This window comes from Anomaloglossus baeobatrachus, chromosome 4 (genome assembly GCF_048569485.1).
Source record: "Anomaloglossus baeobatrachus isolate aAnoBae1 chromosome 4, aAnoBae1.hap1, whole genome shotgun sequence".
Taxonomy (NCBI): domain Eukaryota; kingdom Metazoa; phylum Chordata; class Amphibia; order Anura; family Aromobatidae; genus Anomaloglossus; species Anomaloglossus baeobatrachus.
In genome coordinates, this window is record NC_134356.1 from 689,494,308 (window position 1) to 689,517,330 (window position 23,023).

At 43.0% G+C, this 23,023-nt stretch overlaps 1 protein-coding gene across 1 annotated transcript in view; it reads left to right on the forward strand.

Annotated features, from left to right (window-relative positions):
* Positions 1 to 21,564, forward strand: part of LOC142302166 (NXPE family member 3-like) — a 47,324-nt gene extending 25,760 nt beyond the window's left edge. The window contains exons 2-6 of the mRNA XM_075343249.1: positions 9,131 to 9,628; positions 15,302 to 15,522; positions 15,982 to 16,055; positions 20,043 to 20,246; positions 20,418 to 21,564. Coding sequence (XP_075199364.1) covers positions 9,131 to 9,628; positions 15,302 to 15,522; positions 15,982 to 16,055; positions 20,043 to 20,246; positions 20,418 to 20,947 — 1,527 coding nt within the window. The 3' untranslated portion in view covers positions 20,948 to 21,564. The remainder of the gene's footprint in view (positions 1 to 9,130; positions 9,629 to 15,301; positions 15,523 to 15,981; positions 16,056 to 20,042; positions 20,247 to 20,417) is intronic.
* The last annotated feature ends 1,459 nt before the right edge of the window (positions 21,565 to 23,023 follow it).

Genomic DNA, 23,023 nt, shown 5'->3' on the forward strand with positions numbered 1-23,023 from the left:
CTCCAAGATGATGATCACAGACTTGGCCCTATCTTGGATTTTTTCATACCTAACCGACCGAACTTTCAGCGTCTCCCATTCTCACACCACTTCCTCATCTCGCCCCCTATCTGTCGGTGTCCCCCAAGGCTCATTTCTTGGACCCCTGCTGTTCTCCATCTACACCTTGGCCTGGGACAGCTCATAGAGTCCCACGACTTCCAGTATCATCTCTATGCCGATGACACACAGATCTACCTCTCTGGACCTGACAGTACCTCTCTACTAACCAAAATTCCACAATGTCTGTCTGCTATTTCATCCTTCTTCTCTGCGCGATTCCTAAAATTTAGCATGGTCAAAACAGAGTTCATTGTCTTTCCTCCTCCTCACTCCTCTCCTCCAACAAGCCTCTCCATCAAACTCGATGGTTGCTTACTCTCCCCAGTCTCACAAGCTCGTTGCCTTGGAGTGACCCTCGACTCTGCTCTATCCTTCAAGCCACACATCCAAGCCCTCTTCAACTCATGCCGATTACAACTCAAAAATATCTCCCGGATCCGTGCTTTCCTTAACCAAGAATCAGAAAAAAACATTAGTGCATGCCCTCATCATCTCCCGCCTCGACTACTGCAACTTCCTGCTCTCTGGCCTCCCTTCCAACACACTTGCACCCCTCCAATCTATCCTAAACTCTGCGGCCTGCTTAATCAACCCCTCCCCTCGCTACTCCCCAGCCTCGCCACTCTGCCAATCCCTTCACTGGCTTCCCATCACCCAACAACTCCAGTTCAAAACACTAACCATGACTTACAAAGCCATGCACAACCTGTCTCCTCCCTACATCTGTGACCTAGTCTCCCGGTACCTACCTGCACGCAGCCTCAGATCCTCACAAACTCTCCTTCTCTGCTCCTCTCTTATCTCCTCTTCCCACAATCGTATGCAACATTTCTCCCGTGTCTCCCCCATACTCTGGAAGGTTCTACCTCAGCACATCAGACTCTCCCATACCGTGGAAAGCTTCAAGAGGAACCTCAAGACCCACCTCTTCCAACAAGCCTACAACCTACAGTAGCCCTCAGTCCAGTAGACCACTGTGCAACCAGCTCTGTCCTCACCTATTGTACCATCATCCATTCCCTGTAGACTGTGAGCCCTCGCGAGCAGAGACCTTTCTCCTCCTATACCAGTCTGTTTTGTACTGTTAATGATTGTTGTACGTATACCCTCTTTCACTTGTAAAGCGCCATGGAATAAATGGCGCTATAAAAATAAATAAAAATAATAATAACCCACTGTCCTGTTCTCAATACTGTGTCTCTTTTTCTCTTTTAGGAGATGATGTAACTTTCTCAATCACCTGAAACTGGAGGCATTGTAGGTCCAATCCAAGTACCAGGCAAACATGCCTAGATTGAGGAGTATCCTCTTTTTTATATGTAACGCCCCTACCAGTGTCCCTGCACTCTCCTGCTCTGGCAGTCTCACCTTTCCAGCCACTCAGTGGTAGTTGCATCTTCCCCGATCCCTGCCACTGCCTCCCTGGGCTTGCGCATGCCGTACAGGCCTCCTGGGAGGACTATTAGTGCACCTTGTCTGAAATGGCCTTAACCCGGAAGTGCCTCTCAGCCTATGGCTGAGAGGCATCAGGTACTTATGACACCTTCACATTAACGGAGCTTCATGGGCAACGTAGTTTATACATTGCTAGCTCTCAGGTCTCTGCTGCTGCTGCTGTTTGTGCTGTTTTCCACCTTACTTATGTTGTTCTGTGTTCTAGTACCTGATGTATTCACTGCTGCTGCATCATACCCTATCAGTTATAGCAGTAGAAAAAAACACCAGCTGACCCACTTGGAGTTCCATAAGAATCTGACCGGTGCATGGACATCAGCAGGACCCACTGAAGTGTGAATATGAAGAAAGGAATTTCCAGCATCCAGGTTCCAGATTATTTTAAAAAACGAACTTCTTTAAATACCTACTCAGTCGTGTTTCTACACATGTGATGTCATTAACCTACTCAGTCATGTTTCTACACATGTGATGTCATTTCTCTGTGATTTTCCCCTCCCCCTTGACCTTTTTTTAAGGGCTTTTCATTTGAATGGTGTTGTCTCAGACAAAGGAGGTGATCCTCCGAAACGCGTACCTGTTTGATAATTGCCTTTTTATACATATGGAATGACCTTTTAAATCTTTTTGGAATAAAGAAATTTGTTTTTTAAAATAATCTGGAACCTGGATGCTGGAAATTCCTTTCTTCCTATCAGTTATGTCTGCTATGCTGGCTGCTGCTGCATCCTACACGGTCGGTAGAGTCTGTTATAGTGGCCGCTGCTACATTGAATACTATCGGTCAAGCATGCTACACCGGACACTGCTGAATCGTTCCATTATGCCTGAGCCTACCTCATCAGCCATCCCGGCTGCACCTATCACATCACTCACTGTTTGTGTCCATAGCTCTGGTGCCAGCTGCTGAAGTAGATATACCCTGGCACTACTCCTGGTAGTTACCCACCAGCGCAAGCCTATCCCCACCACCTGCAGCCTAGTGATGTCTTGCTAGCCATTCAGGTACGCTCTTCCAGGCTAGAGATCTGTGCCTTGGCCCAGTGGGTCCACTCCCCACTCATTCTCGTCATGAGCATTACACTGATAATGTCCCAACATGTTCTAGTATGCTGTTCCTAAGTTTGAAGATAGTCTTGCCTGCATAATTTTTCGGGCATGAACATTTGACCAGGTATATAACTACCATTAATGAAATCCCTTTTTTCATACAAAAGTCCAGTGATTTCACATGTAAACCTAAAGCTTTTAGCTATTAACTCACAAGCTGTGCATAATCCACCTTTAAATGTTCCCAATTATAATTTCCACTAACTGGTTGAAGACGATTATGAACCAATTGGTCCCTTAGATTCGACTTTTTTGATTATTCACCAATGGATTCGGAGTTACCATTCTTCTTACATCAGGATTCATTTTTAGAATCTCCCAATTTGTCTTCAAAACTCTCATCACGTCATTGGATTGATTGTCATAGTTCCCTAGCAAGATTATCTTACTGTCATTCTGTTGTATAGGTTTTGGGACTAAAGGCATTATGCTGCCCTTACATTATAATTTGCTGGTTTGAGGACCTTAGCTGGATATCCTCATTTTTTAAATCTTACTTCCAGTTCTCTTTCTCTTTCCTCAAAGATCTCTTTTATTGAACAATTGCATCTGACCAAAGGGGGCTTTACACGCAACAACATCGCTAATGAGATGTTGTTGGGGTCACGGAATTTGTGACGCACATTCGGCCTCGTTAGCAATGTCGTTGCGTGTGACATGTACGAGCGACCGCTAACGATCAAAAATACTCATCTAATCGATGACCATTGACACGTCATTCAAATCCCAAATATCTTTGATGATGCTGTACGCAGGTTGTTCGTCATTCCTGAGGCAGCACACATCGCTACGTGTGACACCCCAGAAATGACGAACAACACCGTACCTGCATCCTCCGGCAACGAGGTGGACATGACTTTCCAGCCGCTGCTCTCCGCCCCTCCGCTTCAATTGCACGCCTGCCGTGTGACGTCGCTGTGACACCGCTTTTAAAAGAGGTAGTTCGACAACCAAAGCAATGTCGTTAGGCAGGTAAGTATGTGTGACGGGTACTAGCGATATTGTGCACCACGAGCAGCGATTTGCCCATGATGCACAAATGATGGGGGCGGGTGCTTTCACAAGCAACATTGCTAACGATGTTCCTGCGTGTAAAGCAACCATAAGGAATAGGCTGTTAGGTACTAAATTTTTTAGTGCTTGAGGATGGTGTCTTCTTCAATCGAAGAAGATATTTGTTGTTGTTGATTTAATATAGATCATGGTCCAAAGATGACCTCTATCATCTATTACAATGCATATATCCAAAAATTGGATCTCGTGCACATCAATCTCAGAACACAGTGACTTAGGACAAAATGTAGAATTGGTGGAGAAAGGTTGAACTAGATGGACTTAGGTCTTTTTTCAACCTATGTAACTATCTAACTCAATGTAAATAAAAAAGCATTGATTTTTATGGAGTAGAGATGAGTGGACCCAAAATTTAAACTCATATGTTCATTCCGAACACAAACTTTAAAAAAAAAAATCAGAATTTGAGTTCAAAGTTCGGGTACTTTAAGTATTAAACCACCCAAGCGAGCATCGCTGTGCTCGGGTACGCTCGGTGCTCGGCCAAGTGTAAGCTGCTTGCAGTGTTTGAATGGCTCACACTGGGGTTAAAATCTGCATTATTGGATGTAGTGTGCACTAAAAAAAAATTAAGAAACCCTGCCCACCGTCTCCCGGAGTCTTCTGTATATGGATTGCTATATGCGGGAGGAGACCTGAACTGCCAATCAGTGACTTTGAATGAAGTTCAGATCAAGTCCGGGTAAAAAACAGAACTTTATCTAAAGTCCAGCTGAACCCACCGAAACCAAACTTCAACGGGTCCACTCAATAAGGAGGCAACAAACTCCTCAAAAAATTGTCCCTTTCCATAATATCAACAAATCATCAATTTATTGAAGCCAAATGACCATCTATGACGTTTATTTTTCATTTGCTTTTTTTTAAAAATGATTGTTTTCTCCCACAAGCCCAGGAAGAGATTAGCATAGCTGGAAGCACATGGTCTACTCAAAGTCATCATCCCTTTGAGCTGGTGAAAGTACTTGCCATTAAATAGAAAATAAGCTTGATTTATCACAAAACTAAGAAGGTCCATGAGAAAGGTGTTATGTAGATGTATTCCTATCATGGACAAAAAAATACCTGACAAATTTGGACTTGGACAGGTATATTTGTCAGAACTATAGACCCTTATCGTAACTAGAGATGAGCCAACCTGAGGTTTCATATTTGAGTGTGTTACTTCCAAAAAAACAAAATTTGGGTTCGAAATTTGAGTGTGTTAGGAATGCAAACCACTCAAGCGAGCAGTGCTGTGCTTTGGCATGATTGATGATCAGCTCTGTGCAAGCCGTCTGCAGTGTTTGAGCGGCTTCCACTTGGGGCAAAATCTGCTTGATCATATGTGTCAGGACCGGGCGGTCGGGCAGACCCAGGAGGTGGATCCACTGGGCCGAACTCTAAGATGGTGGTAGGGAGTCCGGTAGCTGAAGCACTGATGGGCAGCAGAACAGTCCGTGCAAGTGAAGGTAGCGGAGGAGTCCCTGGGACCACGGAGTCACAGATGGCAGTCCGGGTGACGTAGCTCAGGTTCGGAAGCCAAGATGATGTCAGGCGGGGTCCGGAACCTTTGGAGCGAGATGACGGGTCACCGCAGGGATCCGAGATGGTACGGACTGTCAGATGGCAGACGGACAGCGTGCGGGGCTCGGGATTCAGCAGGACTGGATGGCGAGGCGGGATCAGCTCTAGAAGAGAGATACGTAAGTATGGCAGGAAAACACAAGGAGACCTGACTCCTAGCTCAGAAAACACGAAGATCAGGCCCCGCCCCCTTGGACAAGAACCCCCTTTATACCCCGTACCTGTCTAACCTCATTTCCTGTTAATGGGCGCTGGCCCTTTAAGAAAGTGTCAGTGACCGCGCGCGCGCCCTAATGCGCATGCGCGCGGCCCGGGTGCCAGAAGCCAGGGAAGGAGGCTGAGAGGAGGACGCAGGGGAGCCGGCCAGGGCCTGGGAGGCCGTCGGGCGCCGGGATCGGCGGCCAGGGAGCCTAGGAAGGACGGGCACAAGAGACTGGGACGCGGGGAGCGTGGCAGGTGAGCCGGGGAGCGGGACAGGAGACCCGGGAAGGGGAGCCGAGGACCCGGGGAGCGTGACAATATGCAGTGTGCACACAAAAAAACAAAAGAAAAATTGAAAAACTCCGCCCATCCTCCATCGGAAGTGTTCTGCTTATGGCTGGTTGCATGTGGTTGGAGCCACAAAATGCCCAATTACTGACTTTCATTGAGGTTCTGATCAAGTTGGGGTCAAAAACACTAATCTTTTTTAAGGTTCGACTGTACCTGGTGAACTACACTTTCAATGGTTCCCTCATCTCTAGTCTTAACCTTTGCTGTAACCTTAATCCTAATCCTAACCTTAGTCCTAACCTTAACCCTAGACATAACCCTAACCTTACTCCTAACCTTAGATGTAACCTTAACCCTCAGCATAACCCTAACCTTATTTGTAACCTTAATCTTAACCCTAACCATGAAGGGTGGTGAAACTTTTATTTTTGTCTTATATTTCAGCAAAAAATCTGAAAAGAACTAAAGAGTGAAGGTGCAAATTATTAGTACATTAACATTTCCTTAAAATGCATGAGAATGTCCAACCTAATGGTAGGGATTAGGGATACGCGAACTGGTAAAGTTTGGAGTTCTCACCAGAAACATGATCTGCAGGGTTCAAACTCAAACATGGACATCTAAAAAAAAAGTCCATGTCTGAGTTCGGAGTTCAGGTTTTGCTCATATGCTAATAAAACTTGTTGAAAGACTGCACCGCACCCAGTCAACAAGCTTTATTGCATGTGGAAGATGATTGTATGTTGCTGTGAAAAATAAATAAATAACAAAAAGACATGGGGTTCTACATATTTTTGATAACCGGGGCAAGAAAAGCAAACAGCTGGGGGCTGCAGCTCTCAACCTTCTGCTTTACCTTTCCTTGTTATCAAAAATAGAAGGGACCATTTATAAAAAGAAACTTTTTATCAAATGGTTTATTTAAATAATTTTAGAAAATGGCAGGAGGTATCTTTTTTGATAATTAGCCAAGATAAAGTAGAAGACTGGGTACTGGTAATATCAACCTGTGAAGGGTCCAATAACCATATATAGAAGGCCACAGCTGCCCCAGAAGTGGGGCATACATTAGATACTACAATTATTGAGCTTTGTCTGGATTTTTTGATTGCCCTGGTGCTGTGGAAATCTGCGTAATACTTTTGGTGTTGATGTCAGCTGTAAAGTGACAGCTGGCATCAAGCCCCCATTACTAACCCAGTAATTGTACAGTTAAAAAAGGCACACACTCTAGAAAAAAATTATTTGAACAAAGACACTCACAAATGCACTTGTTCACCAATTTATTAACTGAAAAGACATCCTCAAAGGTCCAACATAATTCAATGGTGTAATGTCATACGATACCCAATGAATCCTATGGAGCGTTGTTCTGAGAACAAGTCTCCATAGGTCTCTCCTAGTCAGCGAGAGACCCTGATTTAAAAAATATCTCCCGGATCCGTGCTTTCCTTAACCAAGAATCAGCAAATACATTAGTACATGCCCTCATCATCTCCCACCTGAACTACAGCAACCTCTTGCTCTCTGGCCTCCCTTCCAACACTCTTGCACCCCTCCAATCTATCCTAAACTCGGCAGACTGCTTAATCCACCTCTCCCCCCGCTATTCTCCAGCCTCACCACTCTGCCAATCCTTCCACTGGCTTCCCATTGCCCAAAGATTCCAGTTCAAAAAATTAACCATGACATACAAAGCCATCCACAACCTGTCTCTTCCTTACATCTGTGACCTAGTCTCCTGGTACCTACCTGCACGCAACCTCAGATCCTCACAAGATCTCTTTCTCTACTCCTCTCTTATCTCCTCTTCCCACAATTGCATACAAGATTTCTCCCGTTCCTCCCCCATACTCTGGAGCACTCTATCCCAGAATATCAGACTCTCTCTTGTCATGGAAAGCTTCAAGAGAAACATGAAGACCCACCTCTTTGAGCAATCCTACAACCTACAATAACCCTCAGTCCAGGAGACCACTGAGCAACCTGCTCTGTCCTTACCTATTGTACTCTCACCCGTTCCCTGTAGGCTGTGAGCTCTCGCGGGCAGTGTCCTTTCTCCTCCTGTAACAGTCTGTTTTGTACTGTTAATGATTGTTTTACTAGTTTTTATGTATACCCTTTCTCACTTGTAAAGTGCCATGGAATAAATGGTGCTATAATAATAAATAATAATAATAATTTATCACATTTGTATTAAATTCCTGGCCTGACACTAACCGGGTGTGACCTATGGAGCCTAGTTCTGAGAATGTCCTCAGAATGAAGCTCCTTAGAGCTCTATGGATATCATGGGACAGTACACTATGAATTTCAACAGAACTTCGAGGATTTCTTTTGAATTAATAAATTGGTGAACAAAGGAGTGTGGGGGAGTCATTTTCAAATATTTTTTTTCCCTATATGTGTTTTTTAACTCTATGCTTACCAGGTTAGTAATGAGGGTGTCTGATATATGGCTCTCCATTACTAACCACTGGGCTGGATGTCAGCTGTCAATTCACAGCTGATATCAATCCCAAAAAGCATTACGCTAATTGCCACCATACCAGGGCAATTTGGAAGAGCCAAACAAAGCACCGGAATTGACACACATAATGAATGTGCTACTTCTGGAGTGGCTGCAGGCTGCTATTTTGTAGGCTGGGAAGGGCCAAATAAATATGGGACTTCCCAGCCTGATAATAACAGCTCCCAGCTGTCTGATTTACCTTGGCTAGTTAATAATAGTAGAGGAAATACCATATTGTTTTTTTAAATTGACAGTCATTATTTTTTTTCTTATTTATTCCCTATCCACATTTGTTTGAAGGGCACCATTTTTATTCCTTTTCGACCCCCTAACCCTTACGATGAATATTTTATAGCCATTTTACAGCACCAACGTATGAGTTGCCATTGACTTATATGAAGTTCAAAGTTCAAGGTAAAGTTCAGGTCAAGTCTCGGTACCAAACCAACTTTTTATCAAAATCTGGCTGAACCAAGCAAACCCAAATTTCCATGAGTCTGCTCATCCCTAGTAGGGATTTATTAGGCATTTAAACATGACTGTTTGTTGCTGTTTCAAATCATTTTAATACAAGTTGTTGCCTTTCAGTCTATCACATGAGCAGCAGTTTTCTTATTTAACCTTTACATGAATGTGGCAGTCAAGGCCTATCTTACAAGGCAAAATCAGAGTTAAAAGATACTTAGTTTTGGATGTCGGTGCAGGATCTCAGAAAAAAATCCCCATATTGGGCTCTGCCAAAGCTTATCTCATGTACTTTATAATTTTAATTTTATTGATAGCTAATTCTTTAATGTTTGAAATAACTGTGGTCTTCAGTTTTTCTACAGACTAAACCTCAGAGAAAGTTACATAAGGAAAGCAAGTACAACATTACCAATGACCACTTTAACATGGACAACGAAAAACCCAAACCCCTGGGATGAAGAGCTTTGGACTCTTTTGCAGTTGACTGAATGGCCACTGCCTCCAAACAATACAATTTTAGAGTTTTCCACCCATCCAAAGACTTCGGAATTTTTCTTACTTCATCCCAGGTCTTCCTATGTCGTTGGAGAAAATTTGGAGATTCTCATAATAGCCAAGGACCATAAACGTCGGGAAAAGAGCTATGGGGGAGATTTTTTCCATGCAAAGCTTCATTCCCCTAGCCTTAAAGCTGGAGTGAGTGGATCCGTGACAGACCATCACAATGGCTCCTACACAGCTTCCTTCATTCTACAGTGGCCTGGTGAGACCATGGTCTCCATAAAGCTCATGCATTCCAGTGAAGCCATTGCAATTTTGAATGAGAAAAAGACCACGCGACCAGATAAGGTACAGTGATACAGTGATACAAGAAACTAATCCTGGTAAGGAACTGTGATGTTTGACATTTCATACCTTATAAAGCCAAGAAAATACAGATGGAAGGTGGATGGTCAATGTACGACAATTTCACTGGTTGTCTAGGGTTGAAAGTCTCTGTAAATAGCAGTTTGGATTCAACGTAAGAAAAATGGAAAACATAATAGTAAAAGAAATGACTTTACTTCTGTGTTAACAACCATGTGACAAACACAAAGTGGTAAAGAAAATTTGAGGTTGAAGGTCACAATCAGTAGCACAATGCACTTGAAATCTGCAGAATTTAAGTGGGTTGACAGCTGAAAATAAGTTATCGCTTGTCTATACAATATCTGTTATCTTTCTGATTGGTCCAAATACTGTGACCTACACTGAATAGTAAAACAGAGGACTTGTATCCTCTGCAGTTAACTTTTCCCATCAGCCTTATACAGAATGCATAAAGAAGTGCTTGTGAATACAACATACTCCTCCATTTTGTAATGTGTATAAACATGTCCCCATAGAGAAAACACTTCCCTACTTTGATGATTGCTGTAGATACCAGCAGTCTGGCCTCCACCTCTTGATCAGTAAGTTATCACCAGAGAACCTCTTTACTCTTATAGATCAGTGTTACACAGTCATATATAGGTTAGGAGACCATAAGCTGTTCCACAAGTCCCCCAAGTGGCAGGTTCTGGTACAAGTAAATGCCAGCTTTCTGTCATCGATCTCAGTTCTGCTGGAGGGTATTGGGAGACTTCCCGCTTTCATAATCCCACCTAAATATATCTCACAAGTCTGCACAACGCACTCTGCCAGGATAGTGTGAGCATCACTGTGGGTATGTTCTTCCAAAAAGCCACTACCATTTACAGAATTGCTACCCAGAGATACCAGTTGATAATGCCGCACCTAACACTCTTAGCAACAAGAGTAGAGTACCACAGCCCGGAGCTCTCAGCAGAGTTTCAGTCTGACCATCATAAGATAGAGGCTTACAACAGATTGTAGAAAGTCCAAGCAAGAAGACCCCCTATGTTTAGCTTTTTGTCAAGAGACTCTGATAAGTAGGGATTTACTTTTAAAGATAACCTATTCTGCAAGCAATGCTCTACAGTTCTTGGTGGCACCACCACTTTTTGCCTTCTCCGGTTTTCGTAAATGAGGTGACAATTGTGCAACAAGCCATGCACAATACATTTATTTCGGTTTTCTCAATGAAGAGCAAGATGCAGTTTTTCCATTCTGATGGATGAATTGTTAAATTAGGGCCTTAATTAAGCATAAATTAGTTATTCCCAATTGTAACATGTTTGGTATACTGAGAACATTATTAATATTTATTTATAGAGTACCATTGATTCCATGGTGCTGTACATGAGAGGGGGTTACATACAGAATACAAATTACAAAAGACAGACTGTTTCAGAGGGAAGAGGACCCTGCCCTTGCGGGCTTACATTCTATAGGATTTTGGGGAGGGGACAGTACGTGGGATGTTGGTCGGGCGGCAGTTCTGTCACGGTGGTGAGGCGACAGCTCCGGCAGTGGTGACGCAATGTGGTCATTGGAGATTATAGGCATTTTTGAACACATGAGTTTTCAAGTTCTGTTTGAAGCTTCCAAGTGTAGCAAATAATCTGACGTGTTGAGGCAGTGAATTCCAGAAGAAAGGGGATTCTCAGGAGATGTCTTGGAGTCGGTTGCATGAGGAGCGAATGAGAGAGGAGGAGAGAAGGAGATCTTGGGAGGACCAGAGGTTGCGTGTTGGAGTGCAGCGGGAGATTAGTTTGGAGATATATGGAGGAGCCAAAAAAGCAAAGATAGGTACCAAATAAAACTTAACTTTTAATAAATACTTCTTAAAAGGAAGTAAGGGAAACTTCTATAAAAACAGTTATCTGTAGTGAAGGAGTGCCACAGGCCACTAATTTCCTTAGCAAGTCTCAGGGGCTCAATCAGGCCGGTTTTATGGGACTCATTCAGAAAATCTTAATGTTAATGTATAATCTAAATCATATAATATGCAGTAGATTACACATAAAAGACTGTTATAAATGTTACCTATAGCAAAGGAAATTCAGCAGTCTCAAAGAGAATTTGGAACAGCCTCACCCACTATGGCGCAGTCCATCAACATGCGGCAAGATTATCCTTCATCATACGTGGTCCCTATGGTACTGGACCCACGATCCCTTCAAATGAATCAATACACCTCCGCTTTACCGACGCGTTTCATACATAAATTATTTTTCAAGGGAGTAAAAAAGACCAGAAGCCGGTTCCTGTCCCAATGTACCAGCCAAAACATGCAAGCAGCAGCAGCGGGCCTTCTTATCACTGCCCCAGGAGGTGGTGAGGAATGGGATGCGTGGTATCAAGGACAAGGCAGAGTCGAGGGTCACTCCGAGGCACCGAACTTTGGGTACTGGGGAGAGCGTGATGTTGTTTATTGTAATAGATCAGTTAGCGAGTGTAGGTGAGATGGATGAAATATGATTAGTTCAGTTTTGGCCACATTGAGTTTTAGGAAGTGAGAGGAGAAGAAGGAGGATATGGTTGATAGACACTCTGGGATTCTGGAAAGCAGAGATGTGACATCTGGATGAGAGAGGTAGATTTGAGTGTCATCAGCATATAGGTGGTACTGAAACCCATGAGACTTTATGAGTTGTCACAGGCCAAATGTATAGATGGAAAAAAACAAGGGTCCCAGGACTGAGTTTTGAGGGGCTCTACAGTAACATAGAGAGGACGGGATGAAGAGGTTGTGTGGGAGTGTGAGACACTAAAAGTGTGGTTGGAAAGGTATGAAGAGATCAAAGAGAGGGCAAGATTTCTGACACTTAGGGAAGAGAGGACCTGTAATAGGAGGGAGTGGTCGACAGTGTCAATGGCTGAGGACAGGTCGAGAAGGAGGAGTATAGAGAAGTGACTGTTGCCTTTGGCCGTAAGTAAGTCATTTGTGATTTTAGTCAGGGCAGTTTCAGTAGAAAGATAAGGACGGAAGCCGGACTGTAGGTTGTCAAAGAGAGAGAATTAAGGCCGCTTTACATGCAACGACATTGCTAATGCGATGTCGTTGGGGTCACGGAATTCGTGACGAAATTTGGCCTCATTAGCAACGTCATTGCGTGTGAAACGTACGAACGACCGTTACCAAGCAAATTTACTTACCTTATCATTGATCGTTGACACGCTGTCCATTTCCCAAGTATTGTTGCTGTAGCAGGATGCAGGTTGTTTGTCGTTCCCGTGGCAGCACACATCGCTATGTGTGACACCACAGGAACGAGGAACAACCTCGTACCTGCAGCCGGCCGCAATGAGGAAGGAAGGAGGTGGGCGGAATGTTTGTCCCGCTCATCTCTGCCCCTCCGCTTCTATTGGGCGGCCGCTTAGTGACGTCGCTGTGACGCCGAACGAACCGCCCCCTTAGAAAGGAGGCGGCTTGCCGGCAACATCAACGTCGCTAGGCAGGTAAGTAGTTTGATGGGTATTAGCGATGTTGTGCACTATGGGCAGCGATTTGCCCGTGACGCACAACCGACTGGGGCAGGTACGCATGCTGGCGATATCGATAGCGATATCGCTGCGTGTAAAGTGGCCTTTAGATAAGAGGTGTTAGTTAAGTTCAGCATGGACATGCTATTCAAGGAGTTTTGAGGCCAACGGGAGTAGTAATATGGGGCAATAGCTGGTAGTAGAGGTTGGGTTGAGTGAGGGTTTCTTTAAGATGGGTGTGATTATTGCATGTTTTAAAGCAGAAGGGAAGGTTCCAGAGGTTAAAGATAGGTTAAAAAGATGGGTTAAGGCTGGAATAAGGATAGTGGTGAGGTTGGGGAGGAGGTGGGATGGGATGGGGTCAATTGTGCAGGTGGTGAAGTGCACTTTCGAAAAGAGATGAGTGAGCTCTCCTTCGATGATGGTGGGGAGGAGGTTTATGGGGGAGAGGCAGTGGTCTGTTATATGAAGGGGTTGTGATAATTGAGCAGAAAGGACTTGCCTGGTTTGGTCGATCTTATCTTTGAAATATGTGGCAAAGTCTTCTGCAGAAATGAGGGAGATTAGAGGGGGCAGTGGTGGGCGAGAAGGGATGTAAAAGTACTGAATAACTGTTTGGGGTTGTGTGTTAAAGAGGATATGATGGTTCTGAAGTAATCCTGTTTAGCAGCGATGAGGGCTGAACGAAATATGTGGATTGCATTTTTGAATGTGGTGAAGTCTTCCTGGGAGTGCGTTTTCTTCCACCGCCACTCTGCAGGCCTAGACACTTGCCAAAGATTTTTAGTGAGGCTGTTGTGCCAGGGTTGTCTATTGATTCTTCTCAATCTGCCGTGCATGAGAGGGGCGACTGAATCAATAGCTAATGTGAGAGTGGCGTTGTAGAAAATGGTGGCACTTTCTGTGTCGTCGAGTGAAGATATGGAGGACAGAGGTAGGATAGAGTCAGAAAGGGTGTGTATGTTGAGATGTGCAAGATTTCTGCGGGGGTGTGCTATGTGTTGGACAGGGGATGCAGGTGAGGACATATGTCATAAATGTCTGATAGAATCTAGGATTCTCTAAATAAGAAGATTGTATGTTTAGAGGCCCAAATTTAGCTCTTCAGAGAGGAAAAGATGAAGAATATAAATATGGGCAAACATTTCTATTGTAAGTTATATAAGCAAATATTGTCTGAAATAGGTGGGCGCTGTACCATTCAGGGGCAGTTTCCAACACCATTTTAAAACCTACACATCCCTGATATAATGAGATGAGTTAAAAGGGGTGTTAACACAACTGAACCTGATCCCTTTTATTAAAATAATATAAAATTTACTGAGGACTAAGGTGGGCTTTGCACGTTGCGACATTGCAAACCGATGCTGCGATGCCGAGTGCGATAGTCCCCGCCCCGGTCGCAGCAGCGATATGTGGTAATAGCTGGCGTAGCGAAAATTATCGCTATGCCTGCTTCACATGCACTCACCTTGCCCTGCGATGTCGCTCTGGTCAGTGACCCGCCTCCTTATTAAGAGGGCGGGCCATGTGGCGTCATAGCGACGTCACACAGCAGGCAGCCAATAGAAGCGGAGGGGCGGAGATGAGCGGGACGTAAACATCCCGCCCACCTCCTTCCTTCCGCATAGCCGACAGGAGCCGCGGTGAAGCAGGTAGGAGATGTTCCTCGCTCCTGCGACTTCACACACAGCGATGTGTGCTGCCGCAGGAACGAGGAACAACATCGGACCGTCGCAGCAATGTAATTATGGTTTTCGCCGACGCTACACCGATGATACGATTACGACGCTTTTGCACTCGTTAATCATATCATCTAGCCTTTACACACTACAATGTCGAGAGCGACGCAGGAAGTGAGTCACTTTCGACATGACCCCACCAACATCGCACCTGCGATGTCGTAGTGTGCAAAGTACCCCTAAGAATCTGATCAATGATACCCACAGCAATCCCAATAGCCCTATCTGCAGAGGCATGCATGTTCTACTCCAACCACCCACCACCCCTCAATTCATTGTAGATTTATTAGATACATTTTTGACTACAGTACTGAGCAGCTTCCAAAAGATTATAGATATGGAATAATTTTTAATTTTGAGAATGACCCTTTACCCATATTATGCCATATTTTTTCTTATCTTTTTGACCCAGGTTTTTTTCAAAGGCTATTTTGTGAAAAATGGAACAGAAGAAGTGGTGGAATGTAATTTTGATCTTCCCGGACAAGATGTTTGTGAATATTATGACTCACTCAATGAAGAAAAATGGGTGTGCAAAAGGCCGAGAACTCTACCATGTGACGCTTATCGGGATCATTCATCTGGCGGTAATCGTGTTATCCTAAATAAAACAGAAAAACAGTTCTTCTCAATGTAATTTCTTATTTTGTTCTCTTCGACCTAAAAAAACTGAATAACCAGAAAAGCCCACCAGTCATCGCTTAATTTCTCCTGCTTAGCTCCATTTATTGTGTAGCAGCCGCTCGCAGGTATTGCTGAAGAACTTTGTTTAAAAGAAAAGAAGTTATTCTGTAGTACCTGGCAGGAACCAGTACACCTTGAGTGGAGCTGGGATTTGCAGATCCATGCAAGCGGTTTACATCTGGTGGTCACCACTGCAAATAATGACTGATTAGTGGGGTGCAGGCTCTTGGACTCCTGCTGACCTCATATTGATCACACATCTCTTGATTAGTACATCAGTAGGTCATGGATGGATATACCCTTTAATCAATATCAGTCTTGGTTCCTTCTAAACACACAAAAAAATACATCAAAATAGTTTACGGAGAATTACAACACAAAATCACACAAATATTTTTTCTCTACAAGGTCATTGATTGAACAAGAACTTTCATCAAGTGTCAATACTTTTAATGTTGTTCCCCAAGAAGATTATGTCAGAGGTATGATCTATCTATCTATCTATGTATTTTTCTTTCCTTTAATTCAGTAAAAAAAGTTTTGAAAGGAACTGAAAGCTCAAAAAGTTCAGACAGCAAAAACAAATGCTACTCCAAAGCTCATCTGGTTGCAACTTGCCTGTGCTTCCTGGTGCATTCACTGACACAATGGATATTAATGGCAATTAGGGATAAGTGAGTAGTGAAATACTCGGACTCGCTATACTTGTAACGAGTAGGTCCTAATACTCGGGTACTAATTACGAGTAGCGAGTCCAATGCAAGTCAATAGGAAATGCGAGTAATTGCCTGCTGGCCCCTACAAAGCGGTCTGGGGGCTGAGTAAAAGGCTGAAATGGATGCAAGATTGTTTAAAAGTCGGGCGATAAAAAGCCACTGGCTTTTTTAACAAATTAGCTTTTCCACGCTCCCTGCCCTGGTCCTTCGCTTCACGCTCCCTGGTGCTGCACTCCCCGCCCGGTCCTAACTTAAGATCGGGTGGGGAGGTGGCGGGGGAGCGAAGAACTGGGCAGCAGGGAGGAAAGCGCCAGGTGGGGGAGCGAGGCAGTGAGGAGGGAAGTATTGGACGGGAAAGCTGTCTGAGAAGTCTCTCTCTCTCTGTCTGTCTGTCTCTCTCTCTCTCTCTCTCTGTCGGTCTCTCTTTCTCTCTCTCGGTCGGTCTCTCCCTCTCATCCCCTCTCTCATACTCACCAATCACGGCACGGCGCTGCACAGCTGTCACACTGCTCTGCTGGCTTCTCCTGCTTTTGAAAATGCTGGCCGCTCATTATTCCATTACATCTCGTATTCACTTCTTCCCCCGCCCACAGACGCCTATGATTGGTTGCACTCAGAAGCGCCTTTTTAAATTATTTATTTAGTTATTGTACTGCAGATATAGACCCGCACACTGGCAGCTGTGAATGGTTGCAGTGAGACAGTTGTCACTCAGCGTGGGGGCGCGTCTGACTGGCTAAGGGTGGGTGGAAGAAGTAGTGAATATGAGATGGAAAAATGAGTGGCCGGTAATTTCAAAAGCAGGAGAAGCTGCCAGAGCACTGTGATAGCTGTGCAATGCCGTGGCGGTGATCGGTGAGTATGAGAGAGGGGGTGACTGACAGACAGAGAGAGAGAGACCGACTGACAGAGAGAAAAAGAGACCAACAGACAGAGAGAGAGAGAGACTTCACCGATGGCTTTCCCATCCAATGCTTCCCTCCCTGCTGCCTCACTCCCCCACCTGGTGCTTCCCTCCCCGCTGCCCGGTGCTTCACTCCCCCGCCGCCTTTCCACCCAATCCTAAGTTAAGACCGGGAGGGGAGTGAAGCACAGGGCAGTGGGGAGTGCAGCACCAGGGAGCGAAGGACCCGGGCGAGGAGCGTGTATCAGCTGATTGCTTAAAAAAGCCGGCAGATTTTTACCGCTCAGCTTTTAAACAATCATGCATCCATTTCAGCCTTTTACTCAGCCCCCAGACCACTTTGTAGGGTCCAGCAGACAATTACTCACATTTCCCATTGACTTACACTGGACTCGCTACTCCTAACGAGTAATTACAAGGATACTTGTGGAGTAATGAGTAGCCTGCATACCGTACTACTCGGCGAGTACCGAATAGTAACGAGTATACTCGCTCATCCCTCATGGCAGTATGTTCTTATATTAAGAAGACATTGCTGCAAAAGGAAGTTATGACAGTTAGGTGACTTAGCAGAATAGGGGTCACTGGAAATCATTGAGTAATTCTTCCTGAAATTTTTTAAATCAACACTTGACAGTTCCTTTAAACTTCTGTAGATTTTGATGTTATACAACTGTTATTTCTTAACTTTAATTTATATTATAGTGAATTCAATTTTTTACACCATATACTAATTGTTAAAAGGAATCTGTCAGTTGAATTTTTAGTGCAATAATATTGTTATCAATAAACAGGGCTTAAGCAGCTCTAACAGGATCAGTAAGTTTTATTGCTGTACCTTCTCCTGTTATCTTGTTGTAAGCATGTTAACTAGTCAGATTAATATCAAGAGAAAGGGTCAAATGCTGAGCTACCAAAGTAGGGAACAATCCAGAGGATTCTTTTCAGTGACATTATTTCTATGCCTTTTGGAGAAATCTTTTTCCTTCTTCAGGCAAATTTTTTGTGATTTTGAGATTTTTTTTCCAGAAGGAGAAAGATTTCTCTTAAATGTGTAGAAATAAAGTCACTGAAAAGAATCTAGATTGTTCTTTACTTTAGTAGCACAGCATTTAACCCCTTCTTATGTGTTTTATCTGGACCATGGTGGGGCTGCAGCAGCTAGTTTGACATGTGCGCCTAGTTGTTGTGACTCTCACAACCCCTCAAGGTGAGCAGCATTGTTCTTCCATAACACCCCTCGGATAAGACCCTGTTTTCACTCCTTTTGTCTTCCAGTTTATTACTAGGTAGCAACTAGTCAAGCATATGTAAATACAAACTGCATATGTCCAAAATTTGCACTGCTGGCCCAACCCATACTCCCTCCCACCTCTCAGGAGTGGTAGTAAATGCACTGTGATGTGGATGGGGGGAGCAGTGCCTATGCAAATTGTGCTTGCATAAACAGCTCTGCCAAAAATGAAGAGACCACTGCAAAATTTTCAGTTTTTTCAGATTTTTTTCTTTATAGGTAAACTAGCTGTACTACCCGGCTTTGCCCGGGTTAATAACTGTTGTTAACAAAATAGAATGTATTAACATTCCCGGGATAAAATGTATAGATTGAATGTATTAACGCCCGGGATAGTAACTGTCTCTCTACTTCTCTCCCATTCTCTGTCTGTCTCCCCCTCTGTATATATGTCTCTATCTCTCTCTATCTCTTTGTCTGTCTGTCTCTTTCCCTGTCTGTCTCTTACTGTCTCTGTCTCTTTCTCCATCTGTCTCAATCTCTTTCCCTGTCTATCTATTTCTTTACCTGTCTGTCTCTTTCCCTCTCTTTCCCTGTCTGTCTCTTTCCCTCTGTCTCTTTCCCTGTGTCTGTCTCTTTGTCTCTTTACCTGTCTTTGTCTGTCTCTTACCCTGTCTGTCTCTTTCCCTTTCTTTCCCTGTCTGTCAGTTTCCCTGTGTCTGTCTCTGTCTCTTTGTCTGTGTCTGTCTCTTTCCCTGTCAGTCTGTCTCTTTGTCTGTGTCTGTCTCTTTGTGTCTGTCTCTTACCCTGTCTATGTCTGTTTCTTACTCTGTCTGTGTCATTTGATGTGACCTCACAGAAAGAAGTCCAATGGGGTCTGGTCAGGTGAGCATGGAGGCCACTCCCCACAGCCACCATACCCAATGACTTGTAGGAAGGTCTCCATGAGGTATTGCTTCACGTCTGCAGCCTTGAGTTTTACACATTCTAATCATAGCATTTCTGTATTCAAGGTGTTGATTCGTATTGAATTGATGATGCCCTACAACTTTGTAATTCACTTTTTTTCTCTATCTCATTCCCTTTTTGAGATAAAAATGCTAACTCCGTTGTTTTCCACCAGGTGGCGCTATAGGTGGTTTCATTGCATAGCACATGGCTACTTTACTATACCTAGACACCACTTCTATGCCTATAGCTGCCGCTGTCCTCAAGTTAATGGCGGTGGACAGGATATGGGTGGACACACTGTATATCAACTGAAGTGGTCTAGCTGCAGTGTACAAATTAATCTGTGTATGCTTGGTAACAAGAAGTAAAATAATGCAAAATATTCTAAACACCTTAAAATGATGAATGGCAGATGGAAAAGAAGGAGGTGACTCAAGTACTGAGAAACTTTTTGTGAGGGCTTTGTTTTATGTGCAGAGGCTTCCTTGGTGGTTAGCTCACTTAGATTCCCCTCACTGTAAACTTCCAATCGTCTTTAACTCTTCATATTAATTATCTGTGTAATATGTAATAATTTCATGGAAATCTAATGAATACCTAAATAGTTTTCAAATGAACTTGTAAATTAAATTGCAATTTATTGTTATTTTTGTTTTCTAATAAGTTAACAATACCTGTGTATCTGGACTGAAAAATCCAAATCCTTCAGGATTTTATTACAAAGATTTATGGACGTCTCTAGTGTGCTCCAATCAAGATTTCAATACCTCTACCATGGTGGCTAAATGCCTTGCTGGAAAAATGGTCTACATGTTTGGAGACTCCACACTCCGCCAGTGGTGGGAATATCTAGTGAAGTTTGTTCCAAGTAGGTTATCCAAATAACTGACCCAAGTGCTTGGATGTTCCAATGGCATATTGGATTTATAGTATAATTTTACATCAACAGTAATAAATAGGATTGGTATATAAATATGTACATAATACATTTTAAAACTCATTCAAAAGGGGTAAATGACTGTTTTTCTTTAATTTTCAGCTCTCAAGCAAATAGACCTTCATGTAACTCACAACCCGGGTCCATTGTTGGCCACAGACTCAGATAATAACTACATAGTACAGTGGAGAGCACATCAAAAGCCTCTGCGAATGGAACGTACGGGAATTAAAGAGCTACGGTACATTGCTTCAGAGCTGGACAGATTGGGGCCTCGGAAAAATATGATCATTGTGTTGACTTGCTGGAGTCACTTTCTTACGTATCCCATAGTATTTTATGTCCGGCGATTATGGCACATTCGAGAAGCTATCAGGCAACTTTTAGCTCGTAGTCCTGATACAAGGATTCTCATTAAGTCGGCCAACACTGGATACAGGTTTGACCATGGAAGCGATTGGTTGTCTTATCAGTTGGATACAGTGATGAGAGCTATGTTTTCAGAGCTTCCAGTAACTATATTGGATGTCTGGCAAATGACCTCATGCCACCGAGAACCTGAGAATCTTCATCCAGTAGGAACTATTATCAAAAATGAAGTGGACCTCATGCTTTCTTTTATATGTCCTTAGTTGTGAAAAGTGAAGACACACATGTATTATGACTGTTTGCAAACTGTGTCCTTAAATTTATATAATTATATATTTTTTATTTAAAGACAATGCCTTCCTTAATCTTTTAAAATATTATGACCACTTTTCCCATATTTTTTTTTAAAATGTTACATTAGAAGTATGGAATGCTTTCAATGAACACCGAGAACATCTGCACTAAAGGGCTAAACATCACAGAAAGCCTGGAGTACCATCACACTGCTCTGAGTCTAAACCTTCAACGAGTTTCTTATTTTCTTTTTAGGATTCACTATAGCTTCATCGTCACATAATGGTCCAGCCGACAATCTGTAGTGCGAATGATGTGTCCAGACTACTTCCTTAAAATTTTTACACACATTGTGGATTGTATTCTGGAAAACAGTTTAATTTTTCACTCCAAAGCATTCACTGGTTCACGCTGCACAATTATGTGCAAGGACACACGCACCCAGTGTCAAATCCACAGAAAATAAAACAACTAGTAATGGCACATCGTCAATATATCAATGCAAACATTTAATGAATTTCATGTAGAAATAGGCGTGGGCGTAAACATATTGATTTTCAATTGCTACAAGGCATAAATTTACTAGGCTACATGTGACTGGTGTACCCATCGGTGTCCCTATTTTTTGCATGTATCCTAGCAAATTTAATCCTAGTTGAATGTGAAAATCATAGAATATTAGAGTTGGAATGGACCTCTTGGGTCATCTTGTTCAACCCTCTGCTCAAAGCAGGATTCACTAAATCATCCCAGACAGATGTCCGGCCAACCTCTTTTTAAAGACTTCCATTGAAGGAGACCTCACCACCTCTCGTAGCAGCCTGTTCCACTCGTTGATCACTCTCACTGTCAAAACGTTTTTTCTAATATCTAATCTGTCTCCTCCCCATCAGTTTCATCCCTTTGCTTCTAGTCTTTCCTTGTGAAAATGAGAATAAAACTGATCCCTCTACAGTGTGACAGCCTTTACGATATTTGTAGACAGCTATTAGGTCTCCTCTCAGTCTTGTCTTTTGCAAGCTAAACAATCCTAAATCCTGTAACCGTTCCTCATATGACATGGTTTGCAAACCAGTCACCATTCTGGTCACTCTTCCCTGAACTTGCTCCAGTTTGTTGATGTATTTTTTAAAATGTGGTGCCCAGAACTGGACACAATATTCCAGATGAGGTCTGACCAAAGAGGAGTAAAGGGGGATAATGACTTCACGTGATCTAGACTATATGCTTTTTTTAATACATCCTAGATTGGTGTTTGCCTTTTTTGCTGCTGCGTCACACTGTTGACTCATGTTCAGTCTGTGATCTAGTAGTATACCTAAGTCTTTTCACACATGCTGTTGGATAGCTCTATTCCACCTATGCTGTATATGCTCTTTTCATTATTCTTGCCAAGATATACACATCAATATGTGTATTTCCTCTCCAATCCCTGCTTGAAAATCATTATATGTTTTCTTTGATGTATAGATGATATTTGCAAAATTTGGTCTGGTTCTAAGAACGGGTTTGAGGAGTTTGTTAAGTATTTAAATTGTTTCAATACAATGAATATGACATTCACGTCCCAATTTGGGGGAAATCAATTGGCTTTTCTTTATTTTAGGGTAGAAATATTTATAAGAATGCCATACACATAAAAACTTTGGAGGAGCAGAAACACAATGCACATGGAATGAGGAGCACACCTGAGCAATACAATATATACAAAAATCTTTATTCAGTATCAACAAATTCATTAAAAACAGTTAAAAGATAACAACAAAAGCGCACAAAAGCAAAAAACCCCATGATATAGTACGATCAAAAAAAATATGTAATCAAGAAATAAATACACAACATAATCAGACATCTATCAATATCTTATCCATGATACAATGTTCAAGGGAGCATGAGAACCACCTGAAACAGAGCAAAATATACGGTAAGCCAAAATGTACCATACAGCAAATAATGAACAATATAAATGTTGATTAATACAATGTGGAAGGAATATAAAAGTTATCTAAAAAAATGCGGATTATAGCCCTAGCATGTAAGATAAA